The 27,734-nt window shown below is 38.3% G+C and overlaps 1 protein-coding gene across 9 annotated transcripts in view; it reads left to right on the top strand.

Annotated features, from left to right (window-relative positions):
• The window catches only part of dysf (dysferlin, limb girdle muscular dystrophy 2B (autosomal recessive)), a 311,739-nt gene that overhangs the window by 51,826 nt on the left and 232,179 nt on the right, over positions 1-27,734 (top strand). For all 9 annotated transcript variants that reach the window (XM_051928469.1, XM_051928467.1, XM_051928471.1 and 6 more), the window contains exons 2-4: positions 3,296-3,351; positions 3,468-3,559; positions 27,090-27,195. In XM_051928469.1, the coding sequence (XP_051784429.1) occupies positions 3,296-3,351; positions 3,468-3,559; positions 27,090-27,195 (254 nt within the window). The remainder of the gene's footprint in view (positions 1-3,295; positions 3,352-3,467; positions 3,560-27,089; positions 27,196-27,734) is intronic.

Here is a 27,734-nt window from a genome sequence, read left to right as displayed (position 1 = left end):
CTCCAGAGGTCCTCTGTGGAGAGAGGAGAACCTTCCAGAAGGACAGCCATCTCTGCAGCAATCCACCAATTAGGCCTGTATGGTAGAGTGGCCAGACGGAAGCCACTCCTTAGTAAAAGGCAGATGGCAGCCCGACTGGGGTTTGCCAAAAGGCACCTGAAGGACTTTCAGACCATGAGAAAGAAAATTCTCTGGTCTGATGAGACAAAGATTGAACTCTTTGGTGTGAATGCCAGGCATCATGTTTGGAGGAAACCAGGCACCGCTCATCACCAGGCCAATACCATCCCTACAGTGAAGCATGGTGGTGGCAGCATCATGCTGTGGGGATGTTTTTCAGTGGCAGGGACTGGGAGACTAGTCAGGATAAAGGGAAAGATGACTGCAGAAATGTACAGAGACATTCTGGATGAAAACCTGCTCCAGAGCGCTCTTGACGTTAGACTAGGGTGATGGTTCATCTTTCAGCAGGATAACGACCCTAAGCACACATCCAAGATATCAAAGGAGTGGCTTCAGGACAACTCTGTGAATGTCCTTGAGTGGCCCAGCCAGAACCCAGACTTGAATCCCATTGAACATCTCTGGAGAGATCTTAAAATGGCTGTGCACCGACACTTCCCATCCAACCTGATGGAGCTTGAGAGGTGCTGCAAAGAGGAATGGGTGAAACTGGCAAAGGATAGGTGTGCCAAGCTTGTGGCATCATATTCAACAAGACTTGAGGCTGTAATTGCTGCCAAAGGTGCATCGACAAAGTATTGAGCAAAGGCTGTGAATACTTATGTACATGTGATTTCTCAGTTTTTTTTATTTTTAATAAATTTGCAAAAAACTCAAGTAAACTTTTTTCATGTTGTCATTATGGAGTGTTGTGTGTAGAATTCTGAGGAAAAAAATGAATTTAATCCATTTTGGAATAAGGCTGTAACATAACAAAATGTGGAAAAAGTGATGCGCTGTGAATACTTTCCGGATGCACTGTATATACCATTTGAACTCTGCTACAAATATTAAGGTTCAATATGAAACTCTGCTTCAGTTTGGTCAGTGTTTGCTTCCACTGCTGTCATGAAATGCCTTCTACATGTACTGGGTTCTGAGAGAGATGGTGAGAAGTAGTGTACAGGATGAGCAAACCAATGGAAATTGGGACAGAACTAGCAGATCAAAAGATATGAGCATAAAAGCCAAAACACAACACAAAGAATTGTAATCAAAATTTGCATGTAAAATTTAAATTAAATTTAATTTAAAACAGCTTTTTAAAATATTTGGACTATTGATGAGCCAGTTTATATATCATCACACTTAATGATGTCATATAGACATGACTTTTTGTATGCTTCCCTAGCAAACCATTGTTGACCCCTGACAAGCAAATGTCAAAATGGTTATGCATGTCAAAACAAAGATGGTATTATGGGAATGGTAAATGATAAGTAAATATTACATACTTAATACATGAAATATTAGCAATATAAGAGTAAAATAATAAAATCCACAACACAAAGATTATGTAAAAAAATTAAACCATCAATTAGAAACATTTGTTGAATGAGAAACAAACAATTGTAAACAAATTCCAGTTGAACTCGAGATTCATGATGCTACAGTGATGTCACGTAATGATGTGGTTTGGTGTCTGGTTGGAAGAGATGCCTTCAGGTCTAATGTGGATACATAAGAAAAGAGATGATGTTTCGTGCTTGAGTCATAGTGGATCTAGTGTGCAGGAAGTTGAATCAATTGTTAGTACTTCCATTATATATGTGGCTATGCAGGCACACTGTATGTGTGATATTTGCTAAATTTACATATTAGCATATACAGTAGATTTAACTCACATACTATATATATATATATACCAGTAACGGCGTACTGCACAATAACGTGCAGTGAATACACTTGACTTGAGCATTCATAGTATTTATCCTTTTTCTCTGTACGTTTAGCACTCGTTTGCTCAGAGTTTGATGTGCTTGTTGCTTCCTGAGCAGCTCTTCTTTACTCCACCCTAGTGGCCTGCTGCTTCTCTTCTTTCATCGGCATCTTTTTGCGTTAAAACTGATTAAGTTAGTTTTTTTGTGATGCAATTACTTAGTACGTTTTCTTTAATTTTTCACTTAATCTGGCACTTAAGTCTTCAATCTGCCTCAAGAATGATTAGCGAAGGTGGTAGGGAATGAGAACGGCGCCCTTACGCATGCGCCGCATGGCCTCCCTGCTGCGCGCTGCCGAGAGTGGATTCTACAATAAAATAAAAATAAAAAGAGTAATAAAATCATCACCCCAAAAGCAGATAGTAGATGTCACGTAGTATATGTGTACCAAATTTCAAGTCAATAGGTGAAACGGTTTGTGAGCTACAGGTGATTTAAAATCCTGGACAGACAAACGAACAGCCACGGTAGCGTATTATAGAAGAAGATATATATATATGTAAAAGTATTTAATCTTGTACTTGGAATGTGAGACACAATGTGTACTGTGAGACAAGGTCGTTTTGAAATATAAGTATACAGAAATCAAGTAAAAGACAAGTTACAGATGAATACCTAGCACAGAATCATATTGCCAAGAACTTGCTGAAATATTCCATTTATAGAGAAAATGATAGAGAAGAAAGGTAGTAATGTTTATGGAGATACAGAGTACAGTGAAATTCTTACATGAGTGTCCGACCAACATGAAACGTGTCATTACTCTCTGACATGACATAAACAAAAATGTACCAACAACTAAATGTACATTATATGATATAGCAAGCAACATGTAGTATAAATTCAACAAGTTCTTACAAATAAATAAGCTCACCACTACTCACTCCTTAATGAAATGCTTCTCTGTATCATTGGATTAACATCTGAGTACTTTCTTGTTGGAAGTCATTGAGCCACATTTCTTAACACAAGACACCTGGGCATAATGAATGATCTAAGGCCTCAATCACAAATAAGAAACTTGTCCCTGCCATGTCTTGTTTAATGATGTTAATGTGCTGTCTACACATCTGTTTGTTCCAAATGTTAAAAACATCAGTGCAATTTTCTCCAACTTTTGGGTGTTTTGTTCTCCCCTGCCTGTTTTGAGGTGTGCATGATTATATTTTTGAGGCTAGTATTAGGCTATGAGTTAAAAGAACTGATTTTTTTAAACAGCATATTTGAACAGAGGGTTCAGAGGAAATTCTGGCTGTGTCACTCACCTTTGGACCTTACTTACACTTTGTAGGGTAAAATAAAGCAGACATGCTCTACTATCAGAACCTCAGAGGATGGTATTTCTTTTTCAGGAGTCAAGAAGAAGACCAAAGTCATTAAGAATAATGTGAATCCAGTATGGAATGAGGTAAGTTATCCTTCATAATCAGCGTAGAGTCATAGCTGTTCTACCTTCATAAATGACATGGCCAGGCTGTTCTCTAAAATAGTGTTTGTTTGATTCATGGACTGTGTGTATTTCAGGGATTTGAATGGGACCTGAAGGGGATACCATTGGATGCCAGCTCTGAGCTCCATGTGGTGGTGAAAGACCATGAAACTATGGGAAGGAATCGGTAGGTGCTACTTTTAAAATGTTTTTTGCTCCACGGTTTAGAAAATTTTAAGCATCTGCTATATGCTGTTATTTTTTTTTACTGTTTGTTCCTAAGCTTAATTCTAATGAACAATAGAAGAAGATTAAAAGAACTCTAGTGCTCATGCACACAGGCAGGGATTGTCTCTAAGCATTGCCAGCAGAGTGTTTCCTGGTGATGTCAACTGAGCTCTTTCACTCAGTCCCTACCTTTTTGTATAGCACTCCCACTACACTTAGGAATCATATGTAACTTCTTTTTAATACATGCAGACTTTTCTGAAACTCCTGTTCTGCACAGGAACTTCTTAAAAGAAAACCAAATCCACTGTGATCCTCTGATGGTTTGTAGAACTTACAGTTGTATATATGTAACTAATATTTTGAAATTAAAAACATACTAAGCAGATTCTTTGTTTTCTTTGTACTCTTCTACCTTCACTTCTGCACACACAAAAGAAAAAAAAATCTGATGTGGTACATTTAGTGTTTTGTAGTTCGAAAATGTTTGACCAGAGACAAAACAAATATCATGGATATTTGGAGAAGTTGTTAATCCTAGGTGACCGGGTAACACTTTAGAAAAAGGGCTTCAAGGCCTTCCTGTGGTGAAACTATTAGTCACTTATTATCATGCAAGTTAAACAAATCCTTTCTTAACATTTTGTTACACAGCACTGCAGGTCCATTATAGGTATCTCTTATTCTAATATTACTGGTGCTTTATAAGTCTTATTAACAATAAACAAAGCATTTGTTAAGGTTTTCTTAAATGGAGAGGTTACCTGATCAATTAATGATAGGCAGTGTGCCATAGTGGTTAAGGCTTTGGACCCTGAAGTCATTTGGTTCAAATGCTACTACAGACATTGTGTAACCATGAGCATGTCATTTCACCTGCCTCAGCTCCAATTGGAAAAACAAAAGAAATGGAACCAATTGTATTTTTAATGTAAGTTGCCTTGGATTAAGGCTTCATTCAAACAATAATTAAATGTTAATGCACAATTATTTTGGTCAAGCAGTGTGGTATAGTGTTTAAGGCTTTGGACTTCAAACCCTGAGGTTGTGAACTCAATGACACTGTATGACCAAGAGTAAGACACTTTACCTGCCTGTGCAACAATTGAATCTCAAATGTTGTAAGTCGCCTTGGATAAAGGCATCAGTCTAACAACTGTGAACTTCTCTTTTGTCACCTAACTCTCTGGAAGTTTCTTCTAACTTTATAATAGAATTACTTTGTGACCAGAGAGTGATTCATCTCTAAAAAATTATTAAATTCGAGACTTCTGTTGGCTGTCCTATAAGCCTACCAAACATTCTACTGCCTGACTCATCACATTATTTATATTGCAGCTGCAGTCCCTACTTCTCCCTCCATATAAATATACGTTCATTTATTGGTGACTTCAACATGGCATTCAAGCTTTTCCTCATAGTCACCCTCAAGCTCAATACGCTTTCCATTTGTCAATGCAAGTAACAAAATCAACTTGAGTTAAGTTCTCAAGTTGCTCATTTAACACATCAATCAATTTATCATGCGTCCCTAAAAAGGATGCTAGTTAATCACAGTGAAACACACTCATACTACACACCCACTAGGGCCAATTTAGCATCGCTAATCCACCTAACTCACATGCTGTTGGACTGCAGAAGGAAACCCAGACAGGGAGAACCCAGGATGTGAACCCTGGTCTCTTTACCAGGTTTCTCTTTACCTGTTCTCCCTGGCATGATGGCAATAGCACCATTAGTGCTCCACAATACCACCCATATATATCTATATATCTGTAAAGAGACAAACACAAACAAAGTGTTTTGGGGCACTTTCACAGCTAACCCCATATATTATAAGCGCATCAAAATGTGAAGAAAAAAAAAGAGTATAAAGGCGGAAAATGTTGAGTCTTCCTGAATTTCTTAGCCAGAATCCCCAAGATAGCGTCACTTTGTTTAAAGAGGCATTCTGGAAAGAAGAGGTGGGTCCAGGTGCTCGGACCCCTGAAGTGATGTCATACATAGAATAGTGTCAATCTTCCTTTCAGCAGAAGGAGAAGAAGAACAGAGGACGTTATTACATAGCACCACCTCATGTCTGAGAAAAACTGCTTAGTGTGTATAGATATATATATCTACTCTATATACAGTATAAAATCCTAAGCCTAAAAGTGCCAACGATTTTGTGCAACAATTTTAGGTGATGTTTTTATGTCACTTTTTGTCATGCTTTAAAACTGGCTTATGTTCAAACCTACATATATATGTTTGGTATCATTCTTTTCGGGGCGGCACGGTGGCGCAGTGGGTAGCACTCCTGCCTCGCAGTTGGGAGATCTGGGGACCTGGGTTCAATTCCCGAGTCCTCCCTGTGTGGAGTTTGCATGTTCTCCCCGTGTCTGCGTGGGTTTCCTCCGGGCGCTCCGGTTTCCTCCCATATTCCAAAGACATGCAGGTTAGGTGGATTGGTGATTCTACATTGGCCCTAGTGTGTGCTTGGTGTGTGGGTGTGTTTGTGTGTGTCCTGCGGTGGGTTGGCGCCCTGCCCAGGATTGTTTCCTGCCTTGTGCCCTGTGTTGGCTGGGACTGGCTCCAGCAGACCCCCGTGACCCTGTGTTCGGATTCAGCGGGTTGGAAAATGGATGGATGGATCATTCTTTTCAGAATTTATCAAACTTTAATGTGATGTTGTTAGATTTTCAGATTCCTATTCTGTTTTTAAATTATAAACTAAAAAATATTAAGAACTCACGCTCCACAAGATGAGACTTTGTGCCAAGAGATTTAACCATGCCTGGGGCTGGAAATAAAAGACAAAGAGTAGGACAGCTGCTGTACAGGCTCTTAAATGTTGGAAGCGCCGTGCGAGATGCAGATCATGTGCCATGGCAGCAGCAGCAAGTCAGCAGCTGATCAAGCAAAGAGGAGGTAAAAAAAAAACTGTATTTGTTTTCCATTGCATCACCGTTTAAGAGGGGTTTTTGTATATATATATATATATATACTAAGCATTTTTTCTCAGGGTTTGTTTGTTCCATAAGGTGTCAAGTAATATGAACATTGAATGAGATAAGCTGTTTTGTGTTTTCTATTAGTTAGACTGAAGTTCTGAATTTTAATAAATTCTTGAGTATCATGGTACTGGTGAGTAGCAATATGTTGCAAGTTGGTCAGACATTCCAGTAAGAATATTATCATTCTTTGTACACATGGCATGCTAATTTTTGGTGTCCAAGCATTATTAACAGCACATTTAATGTGGGAACTTAACAATAAGTGAAATGTATCTGTTTTATTTATTTTTTGTATTTTATTTTTGAGAGCTGTTCTGATGAAACATGCAAGCAAGAATTTCATTGTGTTATGTAGGTAATGACTATAAATGTGACTTCACTTGACTAATAGATCACCTCAGTTCAGCAGCAAGTTTCATAGAGCTAAAGTTTATAAATTGTTGTGGATATCCAGAGTGCTCTGTAATCCTGAAAAAAGTTGATTCAGTGCTTGAGAATGGATTGTATAGGCCTATTGAGAGATTTCATTGCTCATGTTGTAAATATTCTATTTTATTTTCTATATAGCAGTCACCATTCTGAGTTTATACAAGCTCAGAATGCTTGCATAAATGTATACTCATAATGCATCAACAGTAAATTGCTAGATAAAAAAGTTACATGCACAAACACACAAACTACATCAAACAGAGCAAATTCAATATATATATAATGGGATAATAATGGTGATACTTTACATAATGTGATTGGTAGGAACAGTCCTCCACTTATTCCTCTACTAGTTGTACACTATCAATAACAAATGCTATCTTCAAGCATGTAGCTACTCATTACCTGCTATCAGAGTACCTTGGACCAGACGTGAATGATCAGATTTGTAGTCTCATTTAAGCTATAGCATTTACACTGGAATAAAGTCAATGGCTCAGCTGTCAACTAACCATCTTTCAGATGAACACAAGTAAGTGACCCAGACAGGTAGTGTCAGTCTGTTAGAAGCACCTTACATGGTAATCTTTAGAAGAGCTTTACAGGGGAGATCAGCAGAAGGCTGACGAGCTCAGTAGTGGAGGAATGTTGTGGTTCAGGGTCCTACCTGTCTGGAACTCAGTTGCAGTCAGTTTTTTTTTGTATAAACTTTGTTTCAGAACCTCTAGTTTTTAATTTTGAACTTTTTGTACACTTATGCTACATTTGATTAAAACTTACATTATTTTATTATTTTTCTAATGATGCCATTTATTTCTCAATTTTGATTTGGGCACCACCATTGTGTGGCGTTCTGTGTGTGGCTATGGTCATATTGTTTATTATCATTAAACCTGTTGCTGGTCACATGACATATCTTGTCATCATTGACCTGCCTGTTATAGATGGCAACACCCAGTTCCAGATATTTCTGCATTGGATCTCACTTTTAAATATCTTTGCTTTTCTTGCTGGTATTGAAGGATCCTATGACTTTTCAAGACAACCTTTTTGCCAATGTATTCTGACTCCAGGTTTGGTTAGTGTTTCTGGTTTACTCTTTTGAGACTTTTTGCTCTGATAGCTTTTTTGACCCATTGCCATTTTGTTAGTCCCTCAAACTGTTAATTTCTTGGTTGCAAACTTCTGTTTGATCTAATAGAGATCATAACAAGGTAAGGAACATGGAGCTGTGGTTGTAAGGTGATTGGGGCCTCATACAGCAGTAACCCTAGGACCAATGGTGAGGGAAATTACCAAGTTAAAAAAAGAGGCTTATTGTGCAGATTTCACCAATAGGTCAAGAAGGTGGCAGATACAGTGGTGGGTTAAACTTAGACCCATGAAAGGGAAGAGATCAATGAGTCAATGGAGAATGTTTTAGATTAGATTAGATATATTTCCAAAGGGAAATAAGAGTTTCTGGTAAATCATTGTGAGACTCGGAAAGTGTGAGGTAGATGTTGACTTGTGAGGGTCATGAATCATTGACCTTGACTAAGGATGTTATCAAGAGAAACCCTGATGTCATACCCTCTTCAGAAGAGGAAGCAGTGCAAAAAGCATCTGTTGGGAGTGGGTCCATTTTATTAGGTGAAGTCACTGTTGAACTTAAAAAGTGTGATTGTTGCAGGGATGCAAGGGTGGAATTGATTTCACCAAAAATGTTGTAAACTCTGAAATTTGTTAAGGTAGCTTTGTTAACATATTCCTTTTAAGACTGTGACCTTGGTGCTATGGGGTAGTTTGTGCACCATAGTCATGGTTAGAGCTGTTGTTAGGATGGTTAAGTTAGTCTGTAATCCTAGTTAGGTCACCCTTATCTAAAGATATGAAGCTTAGCAAAGAAGATGTCAGTATAGTTTTACTTGACAAAAGAGAACTTCACCTACCAAAAGGAATCAGGTGCTTGTGTGGATGGAGGACTGTGCTTCAAGATCAGGGATGGTGGATCCAGTTATTTAAAAATGGGAACAAGATTGTGTGTTTCAATTACTGAGCTATTATGCACAAAAGGAGTGGAAGGTGTTACAAGTCATTTAACTTTCAAATTTATTATGGAGATAAATTTATTTTAGGGAAATCTATGCCTAGTTTAGTGGTCTGAGGGCCAGAGAACATTCTGGCAATGTTTATTAATCATTTATTGGTACTTGATTTTTATTATTTAGTGTTATTGTGTAATGCCATTTTTATCTTGTATGCAACCACTAGGTAACCATCAAGGTGCAACATCTGGTTTGCTAGATGGCACAGTATTGAAAGTCTCAGCTCTTGATATCATTGATGTCAACCTTTAAATACCAACATGACAGATCTCTCTTTATCTAATATTGTGGATAATATGAAAATCCTTAATGCAATTGTGTTATGCCTTTTCTAGACTTGAATTCACTATTGACTTGGTTTCTGGTTAGCGTTTCAGCTTTGGTGACAGTAATATTGACTTCTTTTTTTTTTTTTTTTACTCTTTTCTGGTTTCTGATTTATCTCCCTGTGTGACTCTATAACTTTTGTTACTGTGCTGCACACAAGCAGTACAGAGAGATTAGGAAGGATAAAGAATAATGTACTCCAATGGAGAACCTATTTGATAGCTGACCCTCAGATCCACAGACAGCAGTGTGGCTGCTTTGCATTTATATGAAGTCATGAGAGTGTTCCACTGCTCTCTGTGTCTGCTTTGTAGAGTTGGACTAAAACCTACGTGTACTTTCCCAAATCTTTTAACATCTGTAGCTGGAGCATTGGACTTCTCACACAAATAACCATGATGATCATCATTCCCATTTGAAGTGACAGCCAATGACAATAGCAATGATAATGATGATGCGACTTGAAGAAGTCTGGGAGGAAGTCAAGAGGACAAGGGCAGTGGCTACTCCTTGGTGCCACATGATCTCTGTATTTGCAGAGTGGAAGCTGCATACTCTTTGTTAAGTCAGCTTGGTGTAAAATGGGTGTGAGAGTCTGAAAACATATGTCTTATTTGTGATTTTCATGGGTGATTTTCATGGACAGGATATCAAGGGGCAGCTAAGGCTCGAGAGTCCACTTTAGGGACCTAAAGGTTGCATCGTTAGAGATTGTGGATACTTTTCTCCTCCTGGCCTTGTTAGAATGTGGTCTCTTATTGTGTGTGGCAGCAGGAGGACTTTGGAATAGTCAGTTGAGGTTGTTTAGTTTAAGCATGTAACAAGGATACTATTGAGGTCTGCTGTTCACAGCCTTTTGAGAGCAGTCAAAGGGTATCCCTCACAACATCAAAATAAATATTATAAAATATTTACGAGGGACGTTCAAAAAGTTTCCACACTTTTTTTAACTCTGTTCATTAAGAATTTCAAAAACAAATTACACCATTTTTCTACATGGTCACTTTCATTTGCAATGCAATTTTCCCAGCGTCATACCAACTTTTTAATGCCCAATTACTACTCCTCCACTCTTCACAGTTTCCAACAAAAATATAAAAGTGTGGAAACTTTTTGAATGTCCCTTGTATTGTTGAAAATATATTACTACCTGTCTTCTTCTTCTTCTTTTGGCTTCTCCCGTTAGGAGTTGCCACAGTGGATCATCTTCTTCCATATTTTTCTGTCCTCTTCATCTTGTTCTGTTACACCCATCACCTGCATGTCCTCTCTCACCACATCCATAAACCTTCTCTTAGGCCTTCCTCTTTTTCTCTTGCCTGGCAGCTCTATCCTTAGCATCCTTCTCCCAATATACCCCTCATCTCTCCTCTGCACATGTCCAAACCAACGCAATTTCACCTCTCTGACTTTGTCTCCCAACCTTCCAACCTGAGTTGACCCTCTAATGTACTCATTTCTAATCCTATCCGTCCTCATCACACCCAGTGCAAATCTTAGCATCTTTAACTCTTCCACCTCCAGCTCTGCCTCCTGCTTTCTGGTCTCACTACCGTCCTGTAGACCTTCCCTTTCACTCTTGCTGATACTCGTCTGTCACAATTACTCCTGACACTCTTCTCCACCCATTCCACCCTGACTGCACTCTCTTTTTCACCTCTCTTCCACAATCTCCATTACTCTGTACTGTTGATCCCAAGTATTTAAACTCATCCACCTTCGCTAACTCTACTCCCTGCATCCTCACCATTCCACTGACCTTCCTCTCATTTACACACATGTATTCTGTCTTGTTCCTACTGACCTTCATTCCTCTCCTCTCTAGAGCATATCTCCTCCTATCCAGGGTCTCCTCAACCTTCTCCCTACTATCGCTACAGATCACAATGTCATCAGCAAACATCATAGTCCACGGGGACTCCTGTCTAATCTCGCCTGTCAACCTGTCCATCACCATTGCAAATAAGAAAGGGCTCAGAGCCAATCCCTGATGTAATCCCACCTGCACCTTGAATGCATATGTCACTCCCACCTCAGACCTCACCACTGTCACACTTACCTCATATATATCTGAATATTTTTAAAAATGGATTATAAAATATTTCAGGGATAAGTATACCAACACGTATTGTAAAATATGTAAATAATCAGAGTTTTTGTATATTGCAATATGTTTTCCAGAATATAAATATTGAATGATACTAGAAACAATATACTTTAAGATCCATTTTAGAAAATAATTTTGGAGAAGTCTAGTCAAAAAATAGAGACCCTATAAAAAATGGGAAAAGCTATGGAAGAAGAAGATTACAATATATTTTTAAATATACTGTAAATTCCAGTTCTAATGCATTGTGCAATATATATTTCCATCCATCCATCCATTTTCCAACCCGCTGAATCTGATCACAGGGTCACGGGGGTCCGCTGGAGCCAATCCCAGCCAACACAGGGCACAAGGCAGGAAACAATCCTGGGCAGGGTGCCAACCCACCGCAGGACACACACAAACACACCCACACACCAAGCACACACTAGGTCCAATTTAGAATCGCCAATCCACCTAACCAGCATGTCTTTGGACTGTGGGAGGAAACCGGAGCGCCTGGAGGAAACCCACGCAGACACGGGGAGAACATGCAAACTCCACACAGGGAAGACCTGGGAAGCGAACCCAGGTCCCCAGGTCTCCCAACTGCGAGGCAGCAGCACTACTCACTGCGCCACCGTGCCGCCCACGCAATATATATTTACTGTCATATTATATATTGTCATTTTTGTGTATGAGAACATTAGAATGATTGAAAAATTATGAAAAGAACAGGCCATTCAGCCCAACAAGCTTACCCATCCTATTCACCTTTCACCATTCACATATCCAAAATAACTCCAAGTCAATTTACTAATTTCTTTCATAATTTCAACATTTCAATTACCTTATCTCTTAATCTCTGTTTTCTTAAACTGAAAAGGTTATTCTCCTTTAATCTCTCCTCATATCTCTCAGTACTGAGATCATCTTGCGTTCTTTCTTTATGTCAATACTGCAGCATATTTCAAAATTGTGTTAATCTGTAATTTAAAATATTATTCAACAGACATCTATAAGGTGTTTTGTATGTTAAGATCTAATCTAAATAGCACTGTTACACACACAAATTATAGACCTTTTATTAATTGTGCAGAAGTAAGTAATACGGCTGTAAACTAAAGCACAATTATGCTGGTGGGGCTGCCAGCTTAAATTACTTTTAGCGAGTTACAGGGAGCTCAAAATTAATTACAATTATTGAGCACACTGTGTTTAGTTTTTTTCCAGGTAAAAAGATAAGCCATGAACAATCTGTCTTGGGTCTGGACACACAGGATATTTCATGTTTATACACAATATATTTGGAAAGTGTTTATTACAATATACAGTATTAGGCAAATGCATGTTTCCTTATATTAAAAATATACTATATATTTGAAGTACATATATGATACATTATATTGAAAGATATGTCCACATATTTTTGGATATTGCACATGTATTTCATTTTCATAAGGGATGCAGGTTGAATTATACCGATTGCCAAGGATAATGTAGCGTGGGCAGGTAAGTTTAGCGTATTGCATGCCTTCTAGGGTAAACTGATGAAGTGTGAAGATATTGCAAGCAGTCAAACAAAAATCTTAATCAGTCTGAGTAAATCAAACATAAACTTCGGTATTTTTATTGCTAAACAGCTGGTAGAGAAAACTGATCCTGGGAAGATAACAAGCTACTGCTGCTACTTCTTGGAGTCTTATTTTTCTCTTCTTCAGACAACCTCAAAGATTATGCTTACAGTAGCGTTTCTCAACCTTTAAGTATTTGCGTCCTGAGTTTTCATAACAGTTTTAATCGCACCTCCCTAAAGTTTTTTTGAAAGGAGACCACTAATACCAGTTTGTTCTTTTTTAATTAATAATATATCAACATTTATCTAACTCTATATTTATTTTTCTAGTATCTTAATGTAGTTTAAGTTAATTTGTTTTGGTTTCAATAGATGTATTCAATTCCACCCGGGGGGGTAAACGTTAACATTTAACATTATACAAAGTTATTGTCTGTTTTTTACCTGCATTATTATCAATCTTTAATTTAATATTGTTTATTGTATCAGTATGCTGCTGCTGGAGAATGTGAATTTCCCATTGGGATTAATAAAGTATCTATCTATCTATCTATCTATCTATCTATCTATCTATCTATCTATCTATCTATCTATCTATCTATCTATCTATCTATCTATCTATTTTCAATTCTTGTTTTCTTTTTTTCACATCTTCGCGCCCCCTTTTTTGTTACGCCCCACAGTCTGAGAACCGCTGGCTTAGAGTAAGTGGACTGTGCTTGGAATTGAAGTTTGACACTGTCCTTTATTAATTTATAATTTCATTTTAAGACACTATGGAAAATTCACTGGGGACAAGGCAAAACCCAGACTGAATTACTTGGATAAAGAAATTTGTTTTTATCTTTCATACACATATATTTAAGATACAATACAATACAATACAATTTATTCTTATATAGCCCAAAATCACACAAGAAGTTCCGCAATGGGCTTTACAGGCCCTGCCTTTTGACGGCCCCCCAACTTTAACTCTCTAAGAAGATAAGGAAACACTCCCAAAAAAACCCTTGTTGGGAAAAAAAATGGAAGAAACCTTGGGAAAGGCAATTTAAAGAGAGACCCCTTTCCAGGTAGGTTGGGTGTGCAGTGGGTGTCTAAAGAAGGGGGTTAAATACAATACAATACACAGAACACAAGTAATCCTCGATACAGTATAATAGTGAAATAGAAATCTTACAAGATATAATAATCTGTATTAGTGATACCTTCACTGAGAATTACTTCATAGTGAGACGTCGTCTTAACTTAAACTCAGTTCTCTTCTTTGATTTGCGTTTGCTTGCACAATGGCCATGAAACTAGGTTCTACCCCTAGGCCTCATCACATACACATTGTCTCTGTGCCTTAATCGCTTTTGTTTGAGTCTCCCCACAGGATGTCTGGTCATAGTACGGTGTACTTGCACTCACATCTTGCCACGTTGTGCTAACAGAGATCAACAGTCAGCTGCACAGTGTAGTTTGTTTGCTCCTGAGGAAATCCCTGAAAATACAGCAATAGCATACAGACTCTGGAGTATGCACCAAAAATGGAAAGTGAGCCGCATTCCAAGTATAGGGGGGTTGGGCAGTAAAAGCACTGCACTGCTATCCTAAGATTATTATTATTACTGTTATAGCATAACATAATATTCTCAAATCTTTACAATCCAATTATTAGTCACTAGGTAATAATAACCAAGTGGAGGTCCATACAATTGAATATACAAGTAGCATCTAAATGCATGCAGAAGTTTCTTCTGCTGCGGCTGTTTAGGTATGCAGCTGGCTGGAATGCAGCTTTTATCAGAGTGTCTCAGAAGTAGCTGGAGACAAGCCATGTCTTGATCAGTTAATTCTTCAGTGGAGGATGAAGCTGCAGGGCACAAACAACAGAAACAAGCACGTCAGGGCAGAACTTTCTTTCTTTCTTTCTTTCTTTCTTTCTTTCTTTCTTTCTTTCTTTCTTTCTTTCTTTCTTTCTTTCTTCCAATGGTTAGATCATTTTCCCCAAGTATGAAGCTCCTGCACTAACAGACTTCTTTTTTCCCAAATAAGGACATAGCCTTGCCATTTTGTTCACACAGACTGAGTTTACCTTGGATGTGCCAAAACACTCGAGTAAGCACAGACTGGCCATGTGGATACACTTGGAATTCCTTTTAATCATGTTGAGATCACTGCTGAGGTTACAGACTCTGTATTAAAGCAGGCACCCTGCTTTATTTCCCTTTGCTCAGAGTGACTCAAACTGTTTGCAATTCTAGCATGATTCATTTTGTACCATAAGATAACACAGCTCAAATTCTGAGTCTGTTATGAAAGACACAAGGCAAGGGACCGAGGGAACCCTCAAATAATCCCCTCATGTTCATAGAAGACCAATTAGCTTAGCACCAGTGGTGGAGCAAGGCTTTTGAACTGGGAGAGCAAGCTTGTTTGTGCCCATCCCTTTAAGAAATGACCAAACCCTATTTGGAGCTGCTTTCTTCTGTGTTAAGTCTGAATGAGGGTGCTAAGTAAGCATTGTCAGCACTGCTAATTTGAGATGAGCCCCTGAAACCATCATTTACATCACTTACTGTCTCTACTGTATCATTATAGTTTCCATCTGAATCATTCACACTGTCCTATGTTATTTGAGCAGTCACTTTCTTCATCTAATGATACATTTCGCACTGTCTCTTCACATTCCTCTTCTTCCTGCAGTTTGTCATTGTAGCTTATTCCAGGTGGAGTTGTAAGAGGATTTGAATCAAATTAAGTTTTCAAATAGAATCAAAGTTGTGCTTACCCTAGCAGAGTAGCATGTAGGGGGATAACCTTGTGGCAACTGTGTGTGTTTATGCAATCAACTCATGCCCTTTGTAAGATTCAACACTACATTCTGTAATATATATAAGGTTTTATATTAGTACATACCAGATTTCATTTTGTCAAGTTTGAATGGGACCCGGAGCTAATGACCCCCTGGCCTCTGTTGGCTCTTCCACTGTCTGTCACACACATTTTATTTTTCTGTATTAAATATGACCTTTTTTATTTAAAAGATAATTGCAGTTGTAAGCATGAGTTGCAGTTTTCATTAATCATACATGATAAATGATGAAAGAATGAACTCTGTGTGGTGAAAAAGGTTTTGTTTTCTTCATATTTAGGTCTTTGTCATACCCTGTTATCTCACATAGGAAGCTCTATTTCTATGGACTTTGGAACATGGGGTGAGCAGAATCTGAAGAAATACAGTCAGACTCATAAGAGACTGGGCTGATTGATGATTTCAACAAATGGCCCACTCCTTTATTAAGAAAAATTTTAAATGTGCTACATTAGATAGATAGATAGATAGATAGATAGATAGATAGATAGATAGATAGATAGATAGATAGATAGATAGATAGATAGATAGATAGATAGATAGATAGATAGATAGATAGATAGATAGATAGATAGATAGATAGATAGATAGATAGATAGATAGATAGATAGATAGATAGCATTGTTGTCCTCCACTCCCCATTCCCATTTGCCTAAATGTGGATGATTGGCTTCTTCAATCTATGACCCGGGAGCACTTTGAGTATTAGAGCATAGCCTGTTTGCAGCACTTCTGGGTCAAACAAAAGTCTCTGAAATTAGCCCCACAGAACCCAAGAGGGTTGCTCCGTGGGACTATAGGCCCCAGCATGCACTGCGGGTGTATGTGTGGGAATCCTAACCCAGGGGTGTTAGCATCTAGTCTCCCCCAGTCCTTCTGCTGTGTTGGCCACCTCGCCAGGTATGGATCACTGTTCCATCCTGGCCGGAACATGTGTGCCACCCATTATAATAGATGAATGTTTTGTTTTTAAAACATAATACAAAAAAAAAAAAAGGTAAAACAGTGTACCCATAAGCAACAAATAATCCAATAAATAATTCATGTGTTCATGGTGAAGTTCAAGAAACAATGCAGTAAATAAGTTAAAATGCCCGAAGGTAAATTAAAATCAGGATTTCACTTTTTTGCTTAAATCCCCAGATGTAAGACATCTGTTCAGCATCTCTCTCTCTCTCCTCTGCCTTAGCCACCATCCTTCTGCCGATTACCATCCTGCCTCTCTCACCCAGCTTTACCTCCATCCTCTTCTTACTCTTTTCTTCTCTCCTTCAGCCCAGTGTCTTACCGATTCACCCTTCCAGGACATCAGCAACCGCGGGCCCTTCCAAACACTTAGTCACAACTGCATCCTTCAGCACATCTGCTGTGACTCCCCAAGCCACCTTCTCCCATCAAGCTCACACAAAAAATTGCCCCCTGCCTAGGGAGTCCTTTGATCGTCCGCCACTGTCCCATAACTATTCTGAAGGGAACTGATCTGCCCCAAGAGCTATGATCACTCGTTCCTCTATGGGGCCCCTGACCGTACTCCTCCATACGGGCTGACCAAGTAATGCCTTCACCTCCTCATTTGAGCTTTCTCTATTTGCCTTTGCGTTCTTTCAATTGTGTATGTTCTTTTGCTTCCCACTCTCTAGTCAGTACCCCCTAAACCTCCATAGGTGCAGTAATTCTAACACAGACTGCATGAAGCCAATGAATCAATCAAGACAGACCACACTCTCATGTGCGGATGCACCCTGTCTTGATCACTCCACCAACTCTATGCAACCTCGCGAGCCCACAAACCCAGGTAGTTCAAGCTGGCCACTTATTTATTAATCTGAATGACCACTTGCTTCTTAGCCGCGGACCCATTATACCACAGCCACCTGATATTGTTGGTTGGAGACCGCCCCAGTTCTATTTAAGAACCCAGCAGACCACAAGATGGTTGCTGCAAGATGGCCACTTTTACCTTTTGCCTCCCATTTGGATTTTTTGCAAGTGCTGGTTTTTGAATTTTTGGATTGTTTGAAGCATTTGATTTTGAACATTTAAGACTGGCTTTACTTTTTAAAGTTTACTCTTTAAGCATATTGTTTTGATGCTTTCCTTTTTGCTTGTTTCTTAATATTTTTTAAATATATTTTTATATGGAACCAGGCCACCTCATTTATTATATTTCACAGAACCTCATTTAGTTGTATAAGTTAATTGAATAAGGAAATTAAATCAGAAGACACTCATTGTCTAGTGGCCAGCTGTGTCCCTGAGTCAGGTCACCACCTTTCATAATTTTCCATCAGAGAAGATGACATGGTTTTTTGGTTCAATGAGTAAAACAGAAGAGTCCCACTGGCCATATCTCAGTTCAGCTATTGACTTGGGGTGTGACACCATAACCAGGCCACTTCACCACTTTATGACTGTGATACAAAATATTATAGTCATATGCCGCAGTGTGTGAAGTACTTGAAACATAATCACTCCTACAGCTCCTGACTCCCACAGTGTTCTTGCATAAAACAATCTCACCTCTTAATTTATTTCAGAAATTTAAACAAAGTCATCTGATCAAGTAAATACAGGGAGCTAAAACAGAGGGTTTTCATCTATCTATCTATCTATCTATCTATCTATCTATCTATCTATCTATCTATCTATCTATCTATCTATCTATCTATCTATCTATCTATCTATCTATCTATCTATCTATCTATCTATCTATCTATCTATCTATCTATCTATCTATCTAGAAACTAGAAGAATACTTTGTAAAACTGGAATGCAGGAAGTAATGAGAATATCAGAACACAAAAGTACAGTCCAGAGGGTTTCATCTCTATACGATATTATAAAGGCCTCTCCTTTTAATGTCTTGGAAGGGGCAGCAGCAGTGGGAACTGGGGACTCTATAGTAGGAATGCTAAGCTAAGGAAGCCATTACCAACATGCCAGCAACCTGAGTCATTTCCCGGATATCCTGAGTTCATTGGGCTCCTCTGAATGGCATAGTCCATGGCTGCTTGTTGTCTTATTTTAATTTCTTTTTTGTCTTTTATTCTTTTTTTCTTCATTATGTAAAGCACTTTGAGCTACTTTTTGTATGAAAATGTGCTATATAAATAAATGTTGTTGTTGTTGTTGTTGATTTACTGTTCAGTAAACAAAGCAGAATGAATATGCCAGATGGGCTTGAGTACTTCTCTCGGCACTCTCTTTGCCCCAGAACACTTGTTGATCATTAGATAAGAATGTAGGAGCACTAACAAAGTCACTTGCAATTTTAGAGTAATCTTTTAATTATTTGCATGCCATCCAAAATTGCAAGAACCCAGTGCTGGCATCAGTTGATGCAAGGCAGGTGGACTTCATGGTTTAGTGCACTCTGAAAAAAAATTACTCCACAATATACACTTACTGAGAAAATTATTAGTAACACCACTACTTATCCATGCAAGTATCTAATCAGCCAAACATGTAGCAGCATCCCAATGCATACAATCATACAGATAATGGTCAGAAGCTGCAGTTAATGTTCACATCAAACAACAGAGTGGGAAATAAATGTGATCTCAATGATTTCGACCGTGGCACAATTGTTGGCACCAGACCAGCTGGTTTGAGTATTTCTGTAACTCCTGAGATTTTCACAAACAACAATCTCTAGAATTTACCATTGGGATGTTAGAGGAAAATGCCTAGACGAACTGACAGAAAGGCTACTGTAAGTTAGATAACCACACTCTACACCCATGGTGAGCAGAAAAGCATCTCAGAGAATGCACAACACTGAGGCTACAACAGCAAAGAAAGATATTGGGTCTAACTACTGTCAGCTGAGAACAGAAAACTGAGACTGCAGTGGGCATAGGCTCAATAAAAAACTGAACAGTTGAAGACTGGGGAAATGTACCTGGGCTTAATGAATCTTGATTTCTGCTGTGGTGCACATATGGCAGGGTCAGAACTTGGTAGCAACAGCCAGAGACAATACAATTCTTCAGACTTTTTGCCAAGCATTAATCACTGTCTTTCCTAAGAAAAATAAGGACTTATTAAAATGTACATCACCAATTTCACTTCTGAATAATGATGTTAATAAACTCTCCAAAGTTCTAGCCAAAAGGATTGAGAAAGTGCTTCTTTCGGTAATATCACAAGACCAAACTAAGACTTTTTTAAAGGTAGACACTTAGCTTCCAATCTTTTGTGCCTGTTTAATGTAATATATTCATCCATAAAGTCTAACACTCCAGAGATCGTATTATCTTTGGATGCAGAAAAAGTATCAGAAATGGTTGAATAGGATTACCTATTCACCACATTGCATAAATTTGGGTTTGGCCAGAACATGCTGTATGTGTGGATCAAACTACTGTATACTAGTCCAGAAGCTTCAGTTTGTATTGACATTATTTCAGAAAACTTCAAACTAGAATGCTTTACTAGACAAGGATGTACCCTGACACCACTGCTATTTGCAATCGCTATTGAGCCAATGGCAGTTCACTTTTGAAATGCATCTGAGATAAAGGGGGTTATCAGAGAATAACACTAAATGCAGATGATAGGTACTGTATATATTAGACCCATAAAATTCTGTTCCTGCAGCCCTAACAGCACTAGCAGAATTTCTGAAGATATCTGGACTCAAAATTTATTTGGATAAAAGTGCACTTTTCCCAGTGAATTCTCTAGCACAAAACATTACATTTTATCATCACAGATCAGTTTAAATACCTAGGGGTAAATATCACAAGCAAATATAAAGCTCTTTTCCAACAAAATTTTGCCATGTGCATGGAAAAACTTAAACAAGACGTGCATACGAGAGATAGTCTACGCTCAATCTTACTTTTGCAGGGAGAATTAACATTGTCAAGATGAATATCCTTCCTAAGCTTCTGTTTCTATTTCAAAACATCCCCATATACATTAACAAATCATTTTTTTAAGAAATTAGATTCAATCATAACCTTGTTTATTTAGAATTCAAAACATCCACGCATCCAAAGGGTGATCCTACAATGACCTAGAAGGTTGCATGGCTCTACCTAACTTTCAATTTTATAAATTAAGGTTATAAAAGCTATAAAAACTTACACATTGACACAAATAGGTGAACATACACAATCTTGGTCTGTAATAGAAATAAAATCCTGGAGTACTTTTTTATATTTCTTGCTTTGTATCCCAGTAAATACAAGTTATTCATCAATATACTAACAATCCAATTGCCCTTTATTCATTCATTAGAATATGGAACCAATGTAGGAAGCACTTAGTGAAACTTTTATCTGTGGCACCTCTACATGATAACTACCTTTTTCCACCCTCTCAAACTTCCACAGTTTTTAATGTTTAGAAAACATACTGGATTAAATAATTTAGAGATTTGTATATAGATAATGTCTTTGCATCCTACAAACAATTACACTCCAAATTTAGCTTCCCATCAACAATTTTTTCACAATTTCCAAATTAGAAACTTTGCTGAATTAAATCTGTCCAGTTTTCCACACCTCCCACCTATTTCTATTCCAGAAAAAATATTGATCAGTATTGAAAACTCAGACAGGATTTCCATAATGTTTTAAAACATTTTTTACTCCCTTCCTTTCAAAGATCCCAGAGTACAGTGGGAAAACAAATTCTTACTCAATATTTCAGAAAAGGAATGGAAGGTAGCCTTGCACAGAATTCACTCTAGCTCCATATGTGCAAAGCATACAATTATTCAACTTAAAATCTTTTATTGAGCACATCTATCTCGTTTAAAATTGTCCAAAATGTTTCCAGGGCAAGATCCAACATGTGAACGTTGCAATCAAGCTCCAGCCTCACTAAACCACATGTTTTGGATGTGTACCAAATTAACATAATTTTGGGCCATAATCTTTAAATGCCTATCAGACAGACTTGTTGTAATTGCCTTTACTTCACTATTGACACGTAGAGTTATCTTGCTCAACTGGAAGTATCCTAGCCCACTTCTTTTAAATCAGTGGGTAACTGATGTTCTGTACTATTTGAAATTGAAAAAAAAAAATCAAATTCTCACTTAGAGGATCTGTTCAAAACGTTTTTAAAATCTGGTAAGATCTAATCAATTACATTTTAGAATAAGCATTTATATTGGGGAAAACTCTTTTACTCTTTTTGTTGGTGTTTCTATCTTGTTCTTGGGTGGGGGTTGAATTAAATTTAGTTTGTCAAAGTTTGACTTTATTGTACGGAATGACACATGCTTTTAAAAAAATTAAAAAAAGAACTTGGTACCAACAGCATGAATCCATGCCCCCAAACTGCCTTGTGTCAACAGTCTAGGCTGGTGGTGTAATGGTGTGGGGAATGATTTCTTGCCATATGTTAAGTCCATTAATACCTCACTTGAATACCACAGCCCTTTTCAATGTTGTTGCTGAACATGATCATCCTTTCATGGCCACAATTGACCCATCTTTTAATGGTTACTTTCAGCAGTATAATGGCCCATGTCACAAAGCAATGTGGTCTGAAAATGGTTCAGTGTTCTTCAGTAGCTTTCCCCGTCATTGGATCTGAATCCAATAGAACATCTTTGGGCTGTGGAAGAATGGGACATTTGCAATTCATATCTCCCAACACATTTGTTTCTGTTATTTGATTCCCTATCGTTCCATTCCCTGCTATCCTGCCTCCAACTGGTTCTACCAATATTTCCCAGTTCACTGGAAGTAGCATCTTTCCCATACATCACATATGCTTTCCAGGGCCTAATCCCGCTTAGTACTGGTCCAGTTGTCGCCACCAATATTTACAACCGCAAGTTCATATCTCATATCTGGAGTAGTGGAATTCACTCTCCCCATCCTTCAGTGCACACTTGACCTTCAGCCTATAATATATTGGTGGTTTCTAGCTTATTCAGATACATAAAATAACAGGCCTAAGCCTTTCCAGTTTAATTCTTACAGTGCTTGTGTTTAATCAAATATGATACTTATTTCTTTTATGTGCTCATGATTCGTTTTGAATACATATTAATCAACAGTAAGATAAATATATTCCTCTATAGTACAAAATAGAGGAATTGGCCACAAACTAGAGAGAGAGGATGGGAGCATGAGCTGATAGCTTGTTGCTGCACCCACCACACAACAAACCACCTAGATTGAGACAAGAGTGCTGTGGGTGACACCTCAGCACCACACTGGAACACCAAGAGTTTTTTTTTTCCGTTGGCTGGAGTGCCAATCCTGCCACCAACCCTCAAGTATTCCCTGTATGTTGGAGGACCTGCTTGCAGGGCTGGATGCAGATTAATGTCACACTCAGGACGAAGCAATTGCAGGTTAAGGACTTTGTTCAAGGGCCCAATGGAGTAGAGTCACTTCTGGTGTTTACTGGATTCAAACTGGCAACCTTCCGATTCCCAGCGCAAATCCCTAGCCTCAGAGCCACAAACTAGCAATGAGTAAAAAAGTATAGAGATCACAGAGTTCCTATCTTGCAGCACACATTGGCCATGAATGCATATCAGCCACATAGTGCTACGCTATCAGCCGCACAGGAATCAGTTTTATATATCTGGTGGCAGCACTTATTGCAGTCAGCTCATGTACCCTTCAAATGAAAATACTGTAAGTTTTTTATTTGAATGCATACACTATTGAAATCTGTCTCGCCAATGGTCTTACAGTAGCCATGCGTGAAAGTTCTGCACATTGCTGCTACAGTTCTGTGATGTCATGTTGGCCTTACAAAGCATCATTGAATAACACAAAAAAAATGTTCATTTAAGCTGCTACATAGCGCATTTTCAGGAAAATATTTGGTGAACAAGGTCACCCTACAAAACAGCATCCATCCTTGCAGCGGAAAACACTTTGGTAAATTTCACTGATCAACATACAGGAGACAGAGCTGGAGGTGGTAGAGTTAAAGATGCTAAGATTTGCACTGGGTGTGACAAGGATGGATAGGATTAGAAATGAGTACATTCGAGGGTCAGCTGAAGGTGGACTGTTGGGAGACAAAGTCAGAGAGGCAAGATTGCGTTGGTTTGAACATGTGCAGAGGAGAGATGCTGAGTATATTTGGAAAATGATGCAAAGAATAGAGCTGCCAGGCAAGAGGAAAAGAGGAAGGCCTAAGAGAAGGTTTATGGATGTGGTGAGAGACGACATGCAGGTGATGGGTGTAACAGAAAAAAATGTAGAGGACAGGAAGATATGGAACAAGATGATCCGCTGTGGCAACCCCTAACAGGAGCAGCCAATAGAAGAAGAAGAAGAAGAAGAAGAAGAACACTAGTGGTTAATTTACAAATGAGTTTACATATTGCTTCAATTAGAAATGATTTTGGGAAATGGCCATTATCAAACAATCTTAAAATTCAGGCTAATGAAATCCTTAGTGTTATGATGTGTTTGAGAAATTCATATTGGTGTCAGTGAATGTGCCCTTCAATTGACATGTCCGCAGTTAGTGAGTCAGCAATGTAATAAATACTTGAAAGTTTTAATATCTATTTTTAAAAATTCTTTAATACCTGAAAAAATCACAAAGGACTGAACTTTGGTTTATTTTTTTATGAATGTTGTATATAAAAGAATGACCTGCTTAACATTTGTGGGAATTCAGATCAACAGAAGCCAGCTTTCAGTAAATACATAAGAAATTCAACAAACAAGAGGAGACCATTCAGTCCATCAATTCTGTTTGTTTAGCTAACAGGTAAGCATCCAGATACTTCTTAAAGGTTGTCAAGGTTTCTTCTTCAACAAAATGTCTTGATAGTTTTTTTTCCAGAGTCCAACAACTCTTTGCATGAAGAACTTCATCCTGGCTTCAGTCCTAAATGCTCTTCACCTTAATTTCTACTGATGTCCTTGAGTATGTGATTCACCCTTAAGCTGAAATAATTCTCCAGGATCTACTTTATTGATGCCTTTCAGGATTTTGAAGACCTATATTAGGTCCCCAAGTAGTCTCCTCTGCTTGAAGTTAAACAGGTTAAATTCTCTGAGTCTGTCTGAAAACAACGCATCCTGATGTTCCAGTATGTGCCTGGTTGCTTTTCTCTGCACAGTTTCAACTGCTGCAATGTCTTTTTTACAGTGTGGTGACCAGAATTGTGTACAGTATTCCAGAGGTGGTCTCACTATTGCATTATATAATCTGACCATAACTTCCCTTGACTTAAATGTAGCTGCTTTTACTATATAACCTAATATTTTATTTGCTTCTGTATACAGCTTATGATGAAAATGTGGCAACATAAACCCCTAAATCCTTTTCAGAGGTTATTTCCTATAGGACAGTGTCTCTCATCCTATATTTATAATTGATGTTCCTTTTGCCCAAGTTTGGCACTTCATACTATTTTACATTAACTGCATTTTCCAATTGTTTGCCTAGATTTTTCTTCTCGAAATTTGTCCAAGTTTTTCTTGAATTATTTTTGCTGCTTCCTCTGTGTCTGCCATTGCTCCAGTTTCAGCATTATCTGTTTATTTCAAAAGTTTACAAACTCCCCTGGAATATGCATCTTTAATATAAATCTGAAAAAGTAATGGTCCAGTCCAAGTAGGAGCTTTTTCTTATTATCTGTAGTCTTTGACTCCTGCTGGTTAACCAACTTGAGATCCTGCTTTGCAGGTTACAGTACAATAATATTAGAAGACAATCAACGTATATTCAAAGTTGAGGAGAGGGTAGGGTGGAATTATTATTTACTGTCTGTTTAAGTAAGAGGATGTATCAAAGCATTTCTTTATTTTATTATTGAGGAGTATTTATTTTTTAATACCTTGCCTCATGACAAACTAATAATCAAACTGCATGTACACTTGTGTTGGTATGTGAATAAGTCAATGTTTGAGTGTGCACAAATTATTCAGTGCACTTTCAGTTTCTTCAAACTAGTGATGAGTGAAATAATTTGTACAAAATTAAAACTGTATTTTTCTTTACAAAAACATTAGATAAGCAAATTGTGTTTCTCTTCCAGCAAATTTTGTACCATTGATACAAGAAGAAAATAATTTAGTTTTTTCTGGCAGTGCTTCTATGCATTCATTTCGCAGACATCTACCTGTTATTTAGTATTTAAGTACTAGGGTGTTGTACCGTGTTAGCCATTATGAATGTAGAGAAAAGCCAAGCAAAATGACACCTTTTATTGGCTAACTAGAAAGATTACAATATGCAAGCTTTCGAGGCAACTCAGGCCCCTTCTTCAGGCAAGATGTAATGTAAATAAAGGATTACATCTTGCCTGAAGAAGGGGCCTGAGTTGCCTCGAAAGCTTGCATATTGTAATCTTTCTAGTTAGCCAATAAAAGGTGTCATTTTGCTTGGCTTTTCTCTTAGTATTTAAGGAAAGATTTGTATAGAAAATAAAAATCCCCAACTCAATTCCTCTCATGTGTAAAGATTTTGTTGAACTGCCAGATGTGTTTTGGTAGTACAATCCCCATTTTGTCAATTAGGATGACAATCTTGGGGATCACAGTTCTATAGGGAACAGAAAAGAAACTTGAAGCTTCACCACATTTGGAGGATGCATATCTTTCAACTCTCCTGTAGGCCTCAAGAAATAGGAACGCGTGCTTGCTAGGTGATATGGGGCAGCTTCCTGCATAGTGAGATTTTCCTGTGGATAAAGAAAAGTAATATGCACACTGGTGCATTTCGGTGTGTCTTCATTTGGAAAATGTACTTTATGACACAATTGCTTTGCACCTCCATGGTGATATGAATGAGATGCATAAATAGAACTGATATGATCGGTGCGCTATAGGTTACACACATTATGCAGCTGCAGGAAAGGACGCAAATAAGCCTGGAAGTGTGAACAAGGCATTAGGGAGTCTTAACCTTTGTTTTTAAGGACCCATTAAACCTTCAAATAACACTTCATAGTGAGGTTCAAATTTCACAAGAGTGAAATCGCCTGTAAAAATACATTTTAGTGTTAGTTTTCTTTAGGTTTGTGTCAGTTAAAACCGTTTGGCTCATCACTACTCCTCACCCATTTTCTTCTCCACAATTTAACCAACTGTGCCAACTGTCTGTGCTATCAGCTGTGGCCAGTAGCAGGCAGTATACTGGGTGAATATTTGCACTAATACTTCATATGTATTTGGACTTGCAGGTTTCTTGGAGAAGCACGGTTGCCCCTCAGGGAGGTCCTTTCTTCCTCCAGTCTAGCTGCTAGTTTCAATGCTCCTTTACTGGACAGCAAGAAGCAGAGCACAGGGGTAAGTGAATGAGCCATCTCACTCTGCCTGAGTATTTAATGTGAGAATAAAGACAACAATGGAGTTAGCCTGGATCACACTGCCTGGTGCCCTTTATGAGCACGCCATCTTAGTAAAGGATGAAACAACAGCTCACTGAGGTCAACTTTACTTTTGAAGTGTCCACACAAGGAGCACATGAGACCTTGATGAAGGAGACTGCAACTTTTCAAAACGCTTCTTAGCATATAGTAGTGGAATGAGCCTGTGGCTAAAAGTGCTTTCTTGTACGGCGCCACTGTGTTGTCGGACAAGTCCAGTTTATTGTTTATGTGAACCCCCAGGTACTTGTACCTCTTCACCACTTCCACATCCTCTCCCTGGATGGTGACTAGTCTCAGATACTCTTTGGCATCCCAGATGTCCACAACAGGCTCTCTTGTTTTGCTGATGTTGAATTGTAGGTAGTTCTCCCTGTACCACAAAACAAAGTCCTCCATAAGCCTCCTGTACTCTGACTTGTCTCCATCATTAATGCAGCCTATGACAGAGGAGTCATC

This window comes from Erpetoichthys calabaricus, chromosome 5, assembly GCF_900747795.2.
Source record: "Erpetoichthys calabaricus chromosome 5, fErpCal1.3, whole genome shotgun sequence".
NCBI classification, from domain to species: domain Eukaryota; kingdom Metazoa; phylum Chordata; class Cladistia; order Polypteriformes; family Polypteridae; genus Erpetoichthys; species Erpetoichthys calabaricus.
This window is presented reverse-complemented; position numbering and strand designations above follow the sequence as displayed.